Consider the following 15,427-nt stretch of genomic DNA (forward strand, 5'->3'; position numbering starts at 1 on the left):
GAAGATGTCCACCAGATGTTTCAAGAAGATTTCCAAGGACAAGTCTGTGAGTCTGGTCATGAATACAGATCAAACTAGAACTGCGCTCTGTCGAGTACATACTTGCTTGTTGCACTAGCGCGCAAGTACTTTCGACCGCTACAAACTGTCAAATCTCAGTTTCTCTGTGAAGGAACGTTTGAAATGTTGAATTATTAGGTTTAACTATTTGCTACCTACCTACTTTATGCATGTAACAACGTAATGACTACTTGTGCCTGATACGGCAGTGGTGCCAGATTACATACATGCATACATAGAAGCATTACCTTTAATCCTCCCAAAACACTAAAATGTATAATCATTACGTCACCATCGAAAACCAATTACACTCTGGCATTGGGTCCTTTAATCCACATCTTTATTACGTCATCATTGAGAGCTATAGTTATACCAGCTAGTTATACCAGTGCCGGGTGGATTAAAGGAACTGCCTCTATGTATACTGTATGTCATTTGTAAGTTGATTAGCGGTATACTGTGGTTACTTTGCGCCGTATGCACCGTCCCAGCATTTTCGATGCGTATGCAAATGACGTAATGACTAGTTGTGCCTGATAAAACCAATGGTTTTCGATGGTGGTGACGTAATGACGATATGTTTTAGTGTCGGGAGGATTAAAGGTAATGCTCCTATGTATACATGTATGAAATCTGGCACCACTGCCGTATCAGGCACAAGTAGTCATTACGTCATTTGCTGGGACGGTGCATACGCATCAAAAGTGCTGGGACGGTGCATACGCATCAAAAGTGCTGGGACGGTGCATACGGGCCCTGGGTGAAACTAGTACTTGCGCGCTCTGCTTGCGCAAGTAACTAGAAAGATGCAATCCTGCGGAATTGCGAGTGTGGTAGCCTATCTCTATAGGAAATGGAATGTTGTTCAATTAGAAGAGTTGAGTTGGGTATGTCACTGTACTGTCCAATCAGATGAGGGCAAAGCGCACAAATGCCTTGGGAAGAGTTCCGAATCGCTAGCCAATCGGAGGGGAGAGTAGAGAGTTATTGCACCATGTGTAAACGTTTTTTGAGGGGTGCTAGCCACTCCTATGTCCAGCTTTGAGGGTTTGTGCACACACAAACATTGTGTTAACACAAACATTGAATGCCGTTGACAATGAATGGCCAGCTTTGAGTGTTCACAAACATTGTGTAAGCACAAACATTGAAGACGAAGGTGGAATGAGATGATGTATGATGATAAGAGCACCCCTCATTTAACACAGGTGTGATTTTTTTTTTTTAACTATTTAAACATTTTCAATGATTTTATTGCTGGACTACATCCTTCTGACAGGGGGTACACATGGCAGTTTATCCTTCTCCTACCAAACCACTCTGTTAGTACACATCTCTCCATGCACAAAACAATCTTCATGCTGCACCCGAATCCAGATGCACTACATTGCATCCACGCAACTGTCCCATTTACTGTACAAATGTTGTTTGTGATCAAACCGCCATCCAACTGCCTAGCTTGCTGTGACGTCAAAATCGTCACAACTTTACACAACACCTTCCCCAAAGACTCCACCAGCACAGAGCACAGCCATCCGAGGGTCCCTCCCCCTTTCACTCCTCGCTTATTACGGTGCTGCTGTGTGACACACACACACACACACACACACACACACACACACACACACACACACACACACACACACAATGCAATCGCCCACTCCACAAGCAAGACACATACAACAACGACCCATGCTTGCCACCGACAAGTAGATGGGAATACTCCGACATCACCTCCAAAAACATCAAGCCAAAATCAAGCCACGCAGACAACGCGCATCACTTTGATGATACACGTGCCGCCAATTAAGCATCAGTGTTTCACTCGCGCAACAGCAACCGATAACCATGTTGCTTGCGGGTGCTTCTGCAAACTGTAAAACATGCCACTTCATGTGAAAACTATTGCAGACCCCTGCACTACAGTATAGTATAGTATAGTATAGTATAGTAGGGTACGGTACGGTACGGTACAATACGGTACGGTACAGTACAGTACAGTACAGTACGGCACAGTGTGCTACAGTACAGTATGGCGTGGCGCTAGGGCCGGTCGAGTTCTAGTTATTATTATTATGCCAACGTTTTTTTTTTTAGCAATCTGTAAAATAAATGCCTACTAATAAATGTCTTTTAATTCAAGATTTTATCCCACGATTTTGCAACCCAGTTTTTTCACCCTGTGCCAATTATCTAATGTAATCCTGGGCGCTACACTTCCTCTGCCAACCTGGGGGGGGCAGCGGACTGACCTCATGCCTCCTTCTATGCATGAGGAGTCCAAGCTGCTTCTTTTCACCTGATAGGGGGGATTTCCCTGGCCGGATGTAGCGCGTGGAAGGAACACGTTATTCCGACCAGTTCCTTTCCCCTCCATCAGGCGCCCCCAGGCTGGCCAGGGGGAGGTAGTTTTAGAGACCAGGATTACTGCATGTTTTTGTGAGGGTACCTACCCTATGGGACACGGGGAGAACATGCAAACTCCACACAGAAAGGCCCTATCGCCGACCCCACCTCGGGTATGGGCACTGATGACCCGGAGGAGGGAACACGCCCCCAGTGCCCACAGCTTCCCCAGCGGCAATCGAACCCAGGACCTTCTAACTGTGAGGCGTCAGCACTACCGACTGTGCCACCGTGCCCCATACTAATAAATTTTTTCACAAATGTGTTCATAAAGGTGTCTACTGTCTACAGACACCTCTCAATTAGTCCAATCCAACTCTGAGAAAGTTTGCAAATAGAAATTGCAATTGGCCAATATGAGCTTGTGGGATGTCTAATTAGCGGGGTTGTGGGTATGCTGAATCCATTCCAGTCCAACTATTAATTTTTAGTAACAATGACTCCCTCCATGTAATCAGACAGACTCTTTGTAGTGGCCATAATGTTTGAGGGGCCCTCCTATGTCCAGCTTTTAGTGTGTGTGTAAACATAAACTTACACAAGCATTAACCCATTCTGACCTGAGATCAGATTCATACGAGGTTTCCGCCGGACACACACTGGTCTGACGAACCCATTCTGACCTGAGATCAGATTCTAAAAAAAAAACATTTTTTTTTATTTTTCAAAAATAGCAGACCTACAAGCTCGTATCGCGCCACTCGGTGGCGCGATATGAGCTTGTAGATCTGCTATTTTTAAATAGCTAAAGCATAACGTGATGCCGACACCAAAATGGGTGCCCGGTCAGAATGGGTTAAATGCCATTGATAATGAATGGCCACTTATACGTCATAGTGTAAACACAAACACAAAGTGTAAAAGCTGGACATAGGATGTGCTTGGTCCGAATGAGATGTTGTAGGCCTACATGTATGATGATAAGAGCGCCCCTCACTTCACACGGGTGTGATTTCTGTAAATGTTTGTCGAGTGATATATTCCCTAGAAAGTCAAATGGAAATGGCCATAATATAGCATTAACATTGAAAGGTGATTAAAGAGTCTGGGTGTTTGTGACGTCCAGAAATCCATCTATTACCATTATGTTGCAGTCATGCAACCTTTCCTCAGTAGCATACATTATGCAAACAATACCTACAGTACTTCATTGTTCTTTTCGGCAGTGATGAGTGTAACAAAGTGGTCCTCTGTTACTTATATTTGGCACATTTATGCTTATTTTGCACACATAATTGTACCAGTGTTTGATTGAAGTATTTATATTTGCACAGCATATTTACTTTAGTCAGTTGTATTTGCACACAAAGGAAAAGTCATGAGTTGAACTGGTTTATTGAAAGTATTATGGACACTGGAGTTGTTTCCTATTCGGCAGGACAGTACCAGAGCACCATATAATGGTCTGGACTGGACCACAGTGAAATGGCCTAGGGGGTGTTTGAGTTATGCATTGGAGCTGCTAATGATAATGGGATATGTGGTTTATCTTGCAATAGTGGGCATACTTGATATTTACTTATACCGGTGTAGTGATATAGATTTATAGGCTCATGTGATGTGGGTTATATATAGTGGGGTTCAGAAGTGTTGCATGTTTGACCGGTAATAATGGTAGAGTCGATCTGCACTGATTGTTTCAGCTGCCTATAAAAGGCTGCCAGGGAGCACACACCCACTCTGTGTTAGATCAGTGAGAGGGCATGGTGGAGCTGCACACCAACATGCCCTGTCTGTTTTGTGCGTGTGTCATGATATTTCCCATGATGTACATAAACCTTCTCTTGGGAATAAACCACGGTGTGGCTGCATTTTACCTCCTGACTCTGTGCTCATTTCCAGCCGCTTATCGGGGCCAACCCTACAATGAGAAAAGATCCAGACTGAGGCAGAATACCTAAAAGAGCACAGGTTGAAACGGTATCAATCAGTATGCTTAAACAAAGGCCCAAAAACATCAGAGTAATGAATTGTATTAGATGTTTGTCTCCTGTAAACAGGTTAAGCAAGTTATTTTTTAGAAGGAAGTGCTGAAAGAAAGTTGACAGAAGGCAGGATGTATTGTAGCAGACGTTATCATCCAAACATTTGTCATGGTAGTTGAGCAGGGGAGTGTCACATGTCACTGAGTGACATGTTTTTTAGGACCCTGGGGTGCGTTCGGAAATGCGCACTGGGAATGTGCTCCGTTTATTGAGTGCACTGGGTGGTCACGTCATAGACTAGAGCGTACTAGAGTGTGGCTTATTTACGAACGACCAGTTAAAACAACACACCTTCCTGTAATTCAAAAGTAATTCATAACATTAGCCTACCTGCTGTTGGTCTACATGTTATATGCGTATGTAATAAATTAATAATAAAGCTCAAAGGACCAATTTTGCCGCCGGGGAGCGCTTGAGACACCCCAACTTCTGAGTATGGTCTGCATTATGTCAGATTACACTATGACAGTCGTAAGAGACTCTATGGTGTAAGACTGTCTTCATCGCACGTCACATCATCGCAGTGTGTGTGTGTGTGTGTGTGTGTGTGTGTGTGTGTGTGTGTGTGTGTGTGTGTGTGTGTGTGTGTGTGTGTGTGTGTGTGTGTGTGTGTGTGTGTGTGTGCGCGTGCGCGTGTGCGTGCATGTGTGTGTTTGTATGTACCGTATGCTGAGCTATTGTTTTTACTCTTTCAGGTTGGAGTCTACATGGGGGGAAGAGACTTTATTGACCATGTGACTCATGTGGACCCAGTTCGTGAGTAAATTCAATGAAAAATACATTCAACATAATTGTCTTGAAAAATATATGCTATTAATTAGCCTACAAAATGGTGATGTTTCGCCTCACATCTGATGGAGACAGAGATAAGACACAGACTACACAGATGGATCACACACAGGTACAGACTACACAGATGGATCACACACAGGTACAGACTACACAGATGGATCACACACAGGTACAGACTACACAGATGGATCACACACAGGTACAGACTACACAGATGGATCACACACAGGTACAGACTACACAGATGGATCACACACAGGTACAGACTACACAGATGGATCACACACAGGTACAGACTACACAGATGGATCACACACAGGTACAGACTACACAGATGGATCACACACAGGTATCACAACGTTGGCAATCAGCATACAGATTGATTGCAGTGATAACCATCAATAACCATCATCACAAGGGAGACAAGGCAGGGAGAGAGGAATACAGTATATGAACGTTTAATCGATAAATAGACATTCCAAAATGTAAAAGCCCTTAATTTAATTCAGCTTGTCAACTTTTAATTTTAATTATTTTGGGGGAACGCAGTTCTTATATGACACGAAGCTAAGAAGACCATATGGTTCTTTGTTACTCTACTCATTATAAGTTGGGAGTCCTGAGCTGTGCTTCTTTCCATTTCTGTTTCTGTTTCCGCATGAGTGAGAGTTTTGACCTGTACCTCTCCTCACCACTAGATGGCGTCGTCGTGGTTGACGCTAAAGCCCTGAAGGGAAGAAAAGGTCAGTAGGTCGTGACTCACGACCTCTGCGATTTAGCAGAGAGAACCAAAGATACTGTATACTTATGCTTTTTTAAACGTTTCATTTCATTTTGAGTTGTTTTGATACTCCTCATTGCATAGCCTATACTATTTGTATTGATTGATTGATTAATTTATGGATTGATGGATGGATGGATGGATGTTTGATATGGAATGCTTTTTAACAATATTGTTAAAAGTACACTACAGTCAAAAGTTATGGTAATGTTATAAACCTAAAAGCCCCAGCTATGGTTGCTTGTTTGCATTGTGGCCCGTATTGTACTCAATTGATCAGCAATACAATACAATACAATACAATACAGTACAGTACAGTACAGTACAGTACAGTACAGTACAGTACAGTACAGTACAGTACAGTACAGTACAGTACAGTACAGTACAGTACAATACAATACAATACAATATACAAGTAGCAGCAAATGTACAGGTAGCCAGGAGGGTGTTCAAATCATAGACTGTAAAAAATATGGACAAAGCGTTCTCCGGGTCTAACATGAACGTAAAATGAAGCCTGACAGTGTAAGTCGCCATCTTTCTAGATCCGTTTTGGCCCAGCTGGCCATTGGCTGGCCCAGACAACGAGGCGGGACTTCCCCCCTTCTTCTCCGTTGGTTTTTATTTTGACTCGAGTGGGAGGGGAATCCCGATCATAGACTGTAACGGTAGCCACGCCCCTCAGAACATGCGCAACTTTATGGTCATTTTTTAAATGAATGGGACCATAATTTTCCAAAAAGAATATTATGACATTAGAAATGTTACGGTGCGTGTCAAAGTTGAACCCAAATGCAGGCAACACAGGCAGAGTACTTTGCAAGAGTTTAATGATGACGAAACATCAGGCAAGGGCTTACATAAAGTGAAGCAGGCAGGCAAAAATCATAACATCCATAGGTAGGTCAAAAAGGTAAACAAGGAGTAACATGTATCAAAGTCCAAAAACAACACAGGGAATCAAACCTGAGGAACACTCGGGAAAGAAGTACTGAAATGCAGGAGTCCGGAAAACACACTAACAAATGGTTATACTCTAGCAAAGAATGAGCAGAATGAGTCCAGTCTTATAGGTGGAGGCTTGTTAGGGGAAGTTGGCACAGGTGAGTAGTGAGAGGGGAACAATTGGGCTGATGAGGCAGTTGGAGACAGGTGTGTGTAGAAACAATGGGGGGGAGGAGTGGCCAAAGTGGAAAGATGGACAGGCAGGGAGCCAGACCATAACAGTACCCCCCCCTCAAGGGGCGGATTCCAGACGTCCCACGACCTTGACCAGGAACGAGCAGGGTGGGTGGAGGGGGTCTGGAGGAGGGAGGCTGTCATGGCACCAGAGCAAAGGGGTCTGTGAACCTTAACCTCAGGGGGACGGCCTGGAGGGTGGACCAGGAGTGAGCAGGAGACATCTGGTGGGCGGCCTGGGGGTAGAGACGAGACAGAGGAGGCACAGTATGGAGGGCGGCCAGCATGCCAAGACGAGCGGGTGGAGGAGTCATCTGGAGGACGGCCAGGAGGCCGAGGTGAGACAGCGGAGGCATCAGGAGGCCACTCAGACCCCCAAGACTGCACAGGAGAGGGGTCTGGAGAATGACCAGACGGTGCCACCCAGGAGGCCGGCGAAGTCTGCAGGACCGCCCAGGATGAAGATCCTTGGACCAACGTCGCTGCAGCCGGAGGCGACCACACAGGGGATGCTGCCGGCTCTAGACACAAGGCTGCAGACAGAGTTCTGGGCAGCCTGGGCACTGGGGCGTTGAATAGCGGAGCCTCAGTGGGAGCAAGCTGGAGGTCCTCAGAGAGCTGCAGCAGCGATACTTCGGAGGAGAGCTGCAGCGGCGAGGCCCCAGGGGAGAGCTGCAGCGGCGAAGCCTGGGAGGAGAGCTGCAGTGGTGAGACCTCGGAGGAGAGCTGCAGCGGTGAGACCTCGGAGAGCTGCAGCGGCGAGGCCCCAGGGGAGAGCTGCAGCGGCGAGGCCCCAGGGGAGAGCTGCAGCGGCGAAGACTCTGAGGAGAGCTGCAGCGGCGAAGACTCTGAGGAGAGCTGCAGCGGCGAAGCCTCGGAGGAGGTGAGCTGCAGCGGTGAGGCCTCAGAGGTGAGCTGCAGCGGTGACACCTCAGAGGTGAACTGCAGCGGTGAGACCTCAGAGGTGAGCTGCAGCGGTGACACCTCAGAAGAGGAGAGCTGCAGCGGCGAAGCCCCGGAGGAGAGCTGCAGTGTAGAATCCTCAGAGGAGGAGAGCTGCAGCGGTGAGACCTCGGGGGTGAGCTGCAGCGGTGAGACCTCGGGGGTGAGCTGCAGCGGTGAGACCTCGGGGGTGAGCTGCAGCGGTGAGACCTCGGGGGTGAGCTGCAGCGGTGACACCTCGGAGGAGGAGAGCTGCAGCGGCGAAGCCTCGGAGGAGAGCTGCAGCGGTGAGACCTCGGGGGTGAGCTGCAGCGGTGAGACCTCAGGGGTGAGCTGCAGCGGCGAAGACTCGGAGGAGAGCTGCCGCGGCGAAGACTCGGAGGAGAGCTGCAGTGTAGAATCCTCAGAGGAAAACCGCAGTGTATAATCCTCATTGGAAAACTGCAGTGTAGAATCCTGGTGGTATGGGGAGCCATGGCGACCACACCTTCTCCTGGCATGGCCCCGGTTCCCCACCCTGTCAGGACAGGCTGGCTGGGCTGGCTTGGTGGCCAGGCGACCCAGGGGGGCACCTCCCCCCAGGCGACCCAGGGGGGCACCTCCCCGCTTGTTGAAACTACGGGGACCCCCACCTGCCAGGCGGGTGCCATAAAAAGGATTTGGGGCATGCAGTGAATCAACAGGATTGAGGCAGGCAATAGCTGGAGAAGGGGGATGGGCGCTAGCAGGCTGGTTGCTAATCAATTGGGGGCTAGCAGGCCGATGAACAGAAACAGGGTGAGAACGTAGCTGCTTAGGGGGCTCATGACAGGCAGGCTGAAGGGCCACAAAACCAAGCCTAAGTGACTGCCGAGCTGGCTGGGAAGCAACAAGAACAGAACTAGACTGCATAAAGTCTCTGAGCCTTCCTTTGACAATATCAAGGTGGGGAACAAAATGACTCACCCAAGGCCTTTCACTGAACCACTGCTGCTGTGTGGAAATCTCAAATTTAAATTTAGCATAATGGTCGGGGGTAGAAGACAAGAAGCGAGCAACCACCCGATCAAACTCTGCCACTTTCCTCTGAAAAAGCTGTCGCTCTGCTGGGTTCATCTTGGCTAGAGTATACTGTTACGGTGCGTGTCAAAGTTGAACCCAAATGCAGGCAACACAGGCAGAGTACTTTGCAAGAGTTTAATGATGACGAAACATCAGGCAAGGGCTTACATAAAGTGAAGCAGGCAGGCAAAAATCATAACATCCATAGGTAGGTCAAAAAGGTAAACAAGGAGTAACATGTATCAAAGTCCAAAAACAACAAAGGGAATCAAACCTGAGGAACACTCGGGAAAGAAGTACTGAAATGCAGGAGTCCGGAAAACACACTAACAAATGGTTATACTCTAGCAAAGAATGAGCAGAATGAGTCCAGTCTTATAGGTGGAGGCTTGTTAGGGGAAGTTGGCACAGGTGAGTAGTGAGAGGGGAACAATTGGGCTGATGAGGCAGTTGGAGACAGGTGTGTGTAGAAACAATGGGGGGGAGGAGTGGCCAAAGTGGAAAGATGGACAGGCAGGGAGCCAGACCATAACAAGAAATGAGACTTTAAACTAGTGACTGGAAGAAGAAAGTATTCATGACCATGTTTATTAAGGTAATACAGTGTAGGTGAAGTTGGGCCCAAATACATGGACTTCTATGGGGCTATGGGTTTTTCTGGGTCCAATGACAGCGCCACAACAGGCCATTATATGAACTTTCAGGAAATCCCGATTTCCTTAGTGGCTGCCCCCCCTGGTTCAAATGCATTTAAGGTGATCCATTCTTTTCGGTTATTGTCGAGTTTTGTCAGGGAGTCGATATGTTTAATGGCTTTGGTAAGGTATTCTAATTTTGGCAGCAAAATAGAATGCATTTTGCCCCATATATTATTGTGGGAACGAGGTCAGATGAGCTCCCTGGTGTTATGCCCATGGGCATCACTCACTCTAGAGAGCAATGTTGTTTCCCCAAAAATTGGGTCGAGACTCAGGCGACCCATGTTTATTTTAATTTTTCCTACATAAATACATTAATTGAAGTTGTGGAACTTGCAGATCTCACTATAGTTTGGGTCCCGGCAAACGTTTACTTTCTCTTTTGGGTCTTGAGCTAAAAAGGTTTGTGAACCATCATGTCGAGGGAGAAGTAGTTTGACAGGTAGGCCTATATGACTCTATGAGCAGTGAGAGAACTGATCCTCTGGTGTCTCTTTGCTGCCATCTAGCGTGGGTCAAGATTACCTGCAATTTCAAGTACGGCAAGGATGATGAGGTGGTGATGGGCATCGCCTTCCGCAGGGAGCTGTACCTGGTCAACCGCCAGGTGTATCCGCCGCTAATCGACAGAGAACAGGGCATCCACACCCCAATGCAGCGAAAGCTGGTCGACAAGCTGGGAAAAACCGCTTACGGCTTCTTCTTTGAGGTGAGAGCCAGTGATATTGATTGATTGACATTTGTATTTCACAGTAGGCCTATGCAGAATGGGACATAGGCCTACATTTCAAACGAAAGCATTGAAGTCAGTACAAAAACAATTACTTCATGGACGAACCATGATTAAGCACTAACACTTGTTTACAACAGGGACAGGGTCCACCATGTATACCCATGTATACATTAAGGAAGTATTTTGACAGGTATACATGAGTATTTTGGCCGATTGTTGGGTGAAGACCACTCCCCCCTCTAGTGGTGTAAACTGCCAAGCACTTCCGGCCTACCTGTCAAAATAGCTAGCATGGTTTTGTCCTCGGCTTTGGGTTCTTGGAAACGCCCCCCCCCCCCCCCCCCCAGCCACTGCGTTAGTTTAACTGAGGTTAGGTTTAGGTATAGTTTACTGAGGTTAGGTTTAGATATAGTTTTACTGAGGTTAAGGTTAGGGTTAGGGTTCAGTTTAGGTATAGTTTTACTGAGGTTAAGGTTAGGGTTAGGGTTCGGTTTAGGTATAGTTTTACTGAGGTTAAGGTTAGGGTTAGGGTTAGGTTTAGGTATAGTTTTACTGAGGTTAAGGTTAGGGTTAGGTTTAGGTGTAGGCTGTCAATCACAGCGACTGGCCAGTCACACTGTACTCAACCCGAGGACAAAACCATGGTCGGGTCAAAATACTATGTCAACCCAAGGGGCCAGTGAGGCGCTCCAACGTTGAAGCACTGGGCCCTAGTGGTAAGAGGAAGGACTGCAGGCGGACCCGTGGATTCATGACGAGGAAACCCTGTGCAGCTGCAGCTTGCAGCTTGCAGCTGCAGCTGCAGCTTTAACATTGAGCGCTCGGTTGCACTTCCGCATTTGGGCATAAAAATTTGGTGCCCAAATGCGGAAATGCGCCCAAAAAGGCGGAAATAGACGGTCCTTCCGGGTGCTTCAAAACGCCACTGAGCAACTTCCATTGACATGAATAGCGGGGGATCAGTCTCTATCCTTTTTATACTCTTGATGTCAACGAAGTCCAAGGCCCAATCCCAATCCACTCCCTTGCTGACTCAATGAGCCCTCATTGACTTAGTTGCGCGTTCATGTGAAGTCTGCGAGGGCTTGAGGGATGTCCCATTTGAAATCAGTAAGTCAGTGAGGGCTCAGCCCCGCCCCTTTATGTGCCCTTTGCCAAAGTCAGCATCGATGCTGACTTTGGCTGACTTTGGCAAAGAAATTACCCACAGTTCATAGCGTTACCAGGGGAATGAGGGGGATCCTCCGAACATCAATCATTTAAGTATGCAAATTAGTTATGTGTCGTGGTTAGAATGTCAACAAACACAATAGTGCTTTCTCACTGTTCTCAAAAGGAGACGGAATGGAAGGATAGGCTATATATTTAATAACAATAATAATAATAAGGGAAACATGATGAGAAATGACTAATGAGCAAAGTAAAAGAATATAGAAATGCTATTTATAATGAATATTGAATATTACAACCCCTATCACACAGGAAAGTGTATTTATGAAACTAATAATAAAACAATCAGCTTAAATACTAAAATAGACGTGATAGACATGTATAAATAGGCCAAGCATGTAGGTAGGCACTAGCTGTGAATAAGGACAGTTTTTATGAAGTGATGCAAAGTGTCATGAATGGCGGACTCATCTTCAAAGTGCTGTCCCATTTCTTTCACAACAATTTGGAGCCCTTGCAGCCTCTCACCCTCAAGCACTTAGGCCACATTCTCACCTAATACTTCGGTAGACTCAATGCGTATGGGCGGAGAATTTGGGATTCTTGCAAATTTAATTTGCTGCGGTTTGCCTTCACACTGTCATCCGCAGCAATTGGAAGCGCAGCAGGGGGGACCTTTATCAATGTGTTCCATTCATAAACTAGCCTACACAGTGAAATCTATGGTGATAAAATTATACTCATAACGTGCATGTGTCGTGCCGTCTGGGACTGGACCCCCCCCCTCTCTCTCTCGCTCTCTCACTATACGCACGCAGCCACACACTGTTCTTTTGGGCATGGAGGCACAGCGCTGAGCACACTGATATAACAGACAGCAGCGCAAAATGTTTACACGTTTATTGAGATGAAAGTTCCTACTCCCCACTAGTCCCCACACAGTGACAGCACAGTGACGCACAGACAGACAGCATATTCTGTACGCTATAATACTATTACACTGCACTGCAGTGTTTATGTGTTTTCTTAAGCAATTGATTAATGTACTCGTCCTCATTTCGATCAGGGCTTCAGTCTCCTCATTCGACCACGTCTATCCACGGTAACGGGACATCTTTGCGCTGCGTAAAATATGCCTTCTCCGTCTCCAACTGTGTTCAGCTCCTCACCCACATTGTTTGCTTCATTTCCTTTATTTACTGCGGATTGCATTCACACCTGCACCGAATCGTAATCAAGTGCGATTGGAAGCGAAGCGAAACCCCTGTTTTTGCTCGGAGTATAATGCGGTTCTTTGATACGCATTACGATTCGAATGAGCCTTCACACCTGCCAAACGAAGTGCACTTTCTGAAAATGCGCAGCAGGATTCGTTTTAATCGCAGCAAAGCTCTCTGGTATGAATGTGACCTACAGCTGACGTCATTAAAGTCAATGAGAGTCCAGGGCTCAGGGCTTGAGGGAGGCAATTGGGATTGGGCCTCAAGAGGTCCACAAACCACATTCAACCCAGATCTGGCTCAAACAATTGAAGGGGTTAAACTCATTTAGCTTCTATGGCACTAAAATGTGGCACGCCCTACCTTACAAAATGTGAATTCCTATAGACTCCTTCAAAACTGCTCTCAAAGGGCTGCAAATCGAAACTGGCTCTTGTAAAAAAGTTAAAGTCACCCACCCCCTATAATATAGGGGGTGGGGACTTTAACTTTTTTACAAGAGCCAGTTTCGATTTGCAGGGAAAATATGTAGGCTACAGTAGACAAATATTATTTGTCTACTGTAGCCTACATATTTTCCCTTATTTTCCAACTGTGTATATTATGATGATTTTCTTTTTGCATAGACATATTATACTGTATAGGCTATTTGTATGTCTTTAATTGTTCGGATTAATTGAAAATGGAGGACCTTTATGTAAACCAGTCTTAGTGCTTTTTCTGGTTTTATCCTCTTAGCAGGTAAGTTTTGTATTGACCTGTACCTTTCCTTGGACTGTACCCATTCTGAAGTTTTCAATCAATCAATCAATCAATCAATCAATCAATCAATCAACAATGTGAAGGCGGAAGTGACAAACTGCCTATAACACAGACTATGGCATGCCTCTGCCCTAGTATCCCCCTTCACGTCCAGTGTCCATACTGTACACATACAGTAAAAAACAAGTATTGTATTCTTTATAAGACATGGTTTCTTTTTCAATTCAGCTCCCAGACAACCTGCCTTGCTCAGTGGGTCTCCAGCCTGGACCAAATGATAAGGGCAAGGTAAGACTCCTCTGGCTGAGGAATCAATCTTACAACCTTTAAAAAGATCCCTGGCTAATAAGACAAATATGTCTTAAAACATTATAAAAATAAAAACACCTTAAATATTTTTATTTCTTTCATTAATAGAGAATCTTTCACTCAATAGGGACTGCTCCTGTCAAATGATGATGTCATATGTTCATGTGTGGTCCAGCTCTATGGAATTATGGAATGCACGTGCTAATAAAAGATATTTTAAATATTGCTTTGATGTTCATATTAACTTCAAGTATTACGTTGTTTTTTATTAGCATTCCATAATTCCATAGGGCTAGACCACACATATTTGTCGTATTAGCCAGGGATCCAGGGTTGCAAATGTAGCCTATATATATATTAGGGCCGGGACTAATTGCGATTAATTTAGATTAATTAACTACAGAAAAATTTATCGCGATTAACTACAGATAAATTAATCGCACCTTTTTTTTCACCGCGGAACGTTTCTCACTGGGCGCTTTTCTATAGTACTGAAAACTGGAAATAATAAAAAGTCACCCCATTTTGTGTTGCCTAGAACTGGAGGTCTGACAAAAAACAGTAACAATATGAAGTAAGTTCAGCTTTGTGATGTCACTGAGATGTACTTGTTACTGTTACTATTTTTTTTTCAGACCTCCAGTTCTAGGCAACACAGAATGGGGTGACTTTTTATTATTATTTCCACAACAGGTATATTAACAGTTTCCGTGCCGCGAATGGATTACTCCAGGTTAATGTCGCTGCCGTATCGGACATACCCGCCTTTTGTTTTATGTGTTTACTCCGCCGTAATGTAATGAATCAAAAGAAAATCCGTCTTCGTCGCGTAGTATGAGACTGGATGGCTTCGCTGTGATGACGAAACCGGAAATCGTCACATGCTGTGGGCTGCTAGGGCTTCTGGGAAATTGAGGCCAATGGAAATGCATTGGTTGCAACGCCTCATTGAAACCAATCTTGTGTGCGTCTTCCGGGTGCACCAAGATGGTGGATGCTACACACAGATCATAACAAACCACGGGAGCTTTTTTTGATGGATTTTCGCGGATTAAAAGCCCAAATAATTCAGCGTATGCTCTAAAGGTAATACAACAATCTCGGCAGTGAAGGGGGGTTGATTAAAATGCGGGTTAATCGTAAAAAACAGTCAAACTGTTAATGACAGTAAAATGTTGAAAATGAGTGGTATCCTGTAGTCACTATTCGTTGATTCACTGGGATACCAAAAAACATTAAAAAAAAAGGTTTCTTGCTGTTCTCGGGTTGAATATTGATATGCGATTAAAATGCGATTAATCTAGATTAATTAATCGCAAAGCCTCTGATTAATTAGATTTCTTTTTTAA

At 45.5% G+C, this 15,427-nt stretch overlaps 2 protein-coding genes across 2 annotated transcripts in view; one reads left to right on the forward strand and one right to left on the reverse strand.

Moving 5' to 3' along the window:
• Window positions 1-15,427, reverse strand: part of dusp28 (dual specificity phosphatase 28) — a 224,840-nt gene that overhangs the window by 127,503 nt on the left and 81,910 nt on the right. The window lies entirely within an intron of this gene.
• Window positions 5-15,427, forward strand: part of saga (S-antigen; retina and pineal gland (arrestin) a) — a gene marked incomplete at both ends in the record, with an annotated part of 26,584 nt that continues 11,161 nt past the window's right edge. The window contains 5 exons of the mRNA XM_083782845.1: window positions 5-46; window positions 5,147-5,207; window positions 5,942-5,986; window positions 10,394-10,593; window positions 13,998-14,057. Of these exons, the coding sequence (XP_083638971.1) occupies window positions 5-46; window positions 5,147-5,207; window positions 5,942-5,986; window positions 10,394-10,593; window positions 13,998-14,057 (408 nt within the window). The remainder of the gene's footprint in view (window positions 47-5,146; window positions 5,208-5,941; window positions 5,987-10,393; window positions 10,594-13,997; window positions 14,058-15,427) is intronic.

Source organism: Protomyctophum parallelum (assembly GCF_964188405.1).
Source record: "Protomyctophum parallelum genome assembly, chromosome: 14".
Lineage (NCBI taxonomy): Eukaryota > Metazoa > Chordata > Actinopteri > Myctophiformes > Myctophidae > Protomyctophum > Protomyctophum parallelum.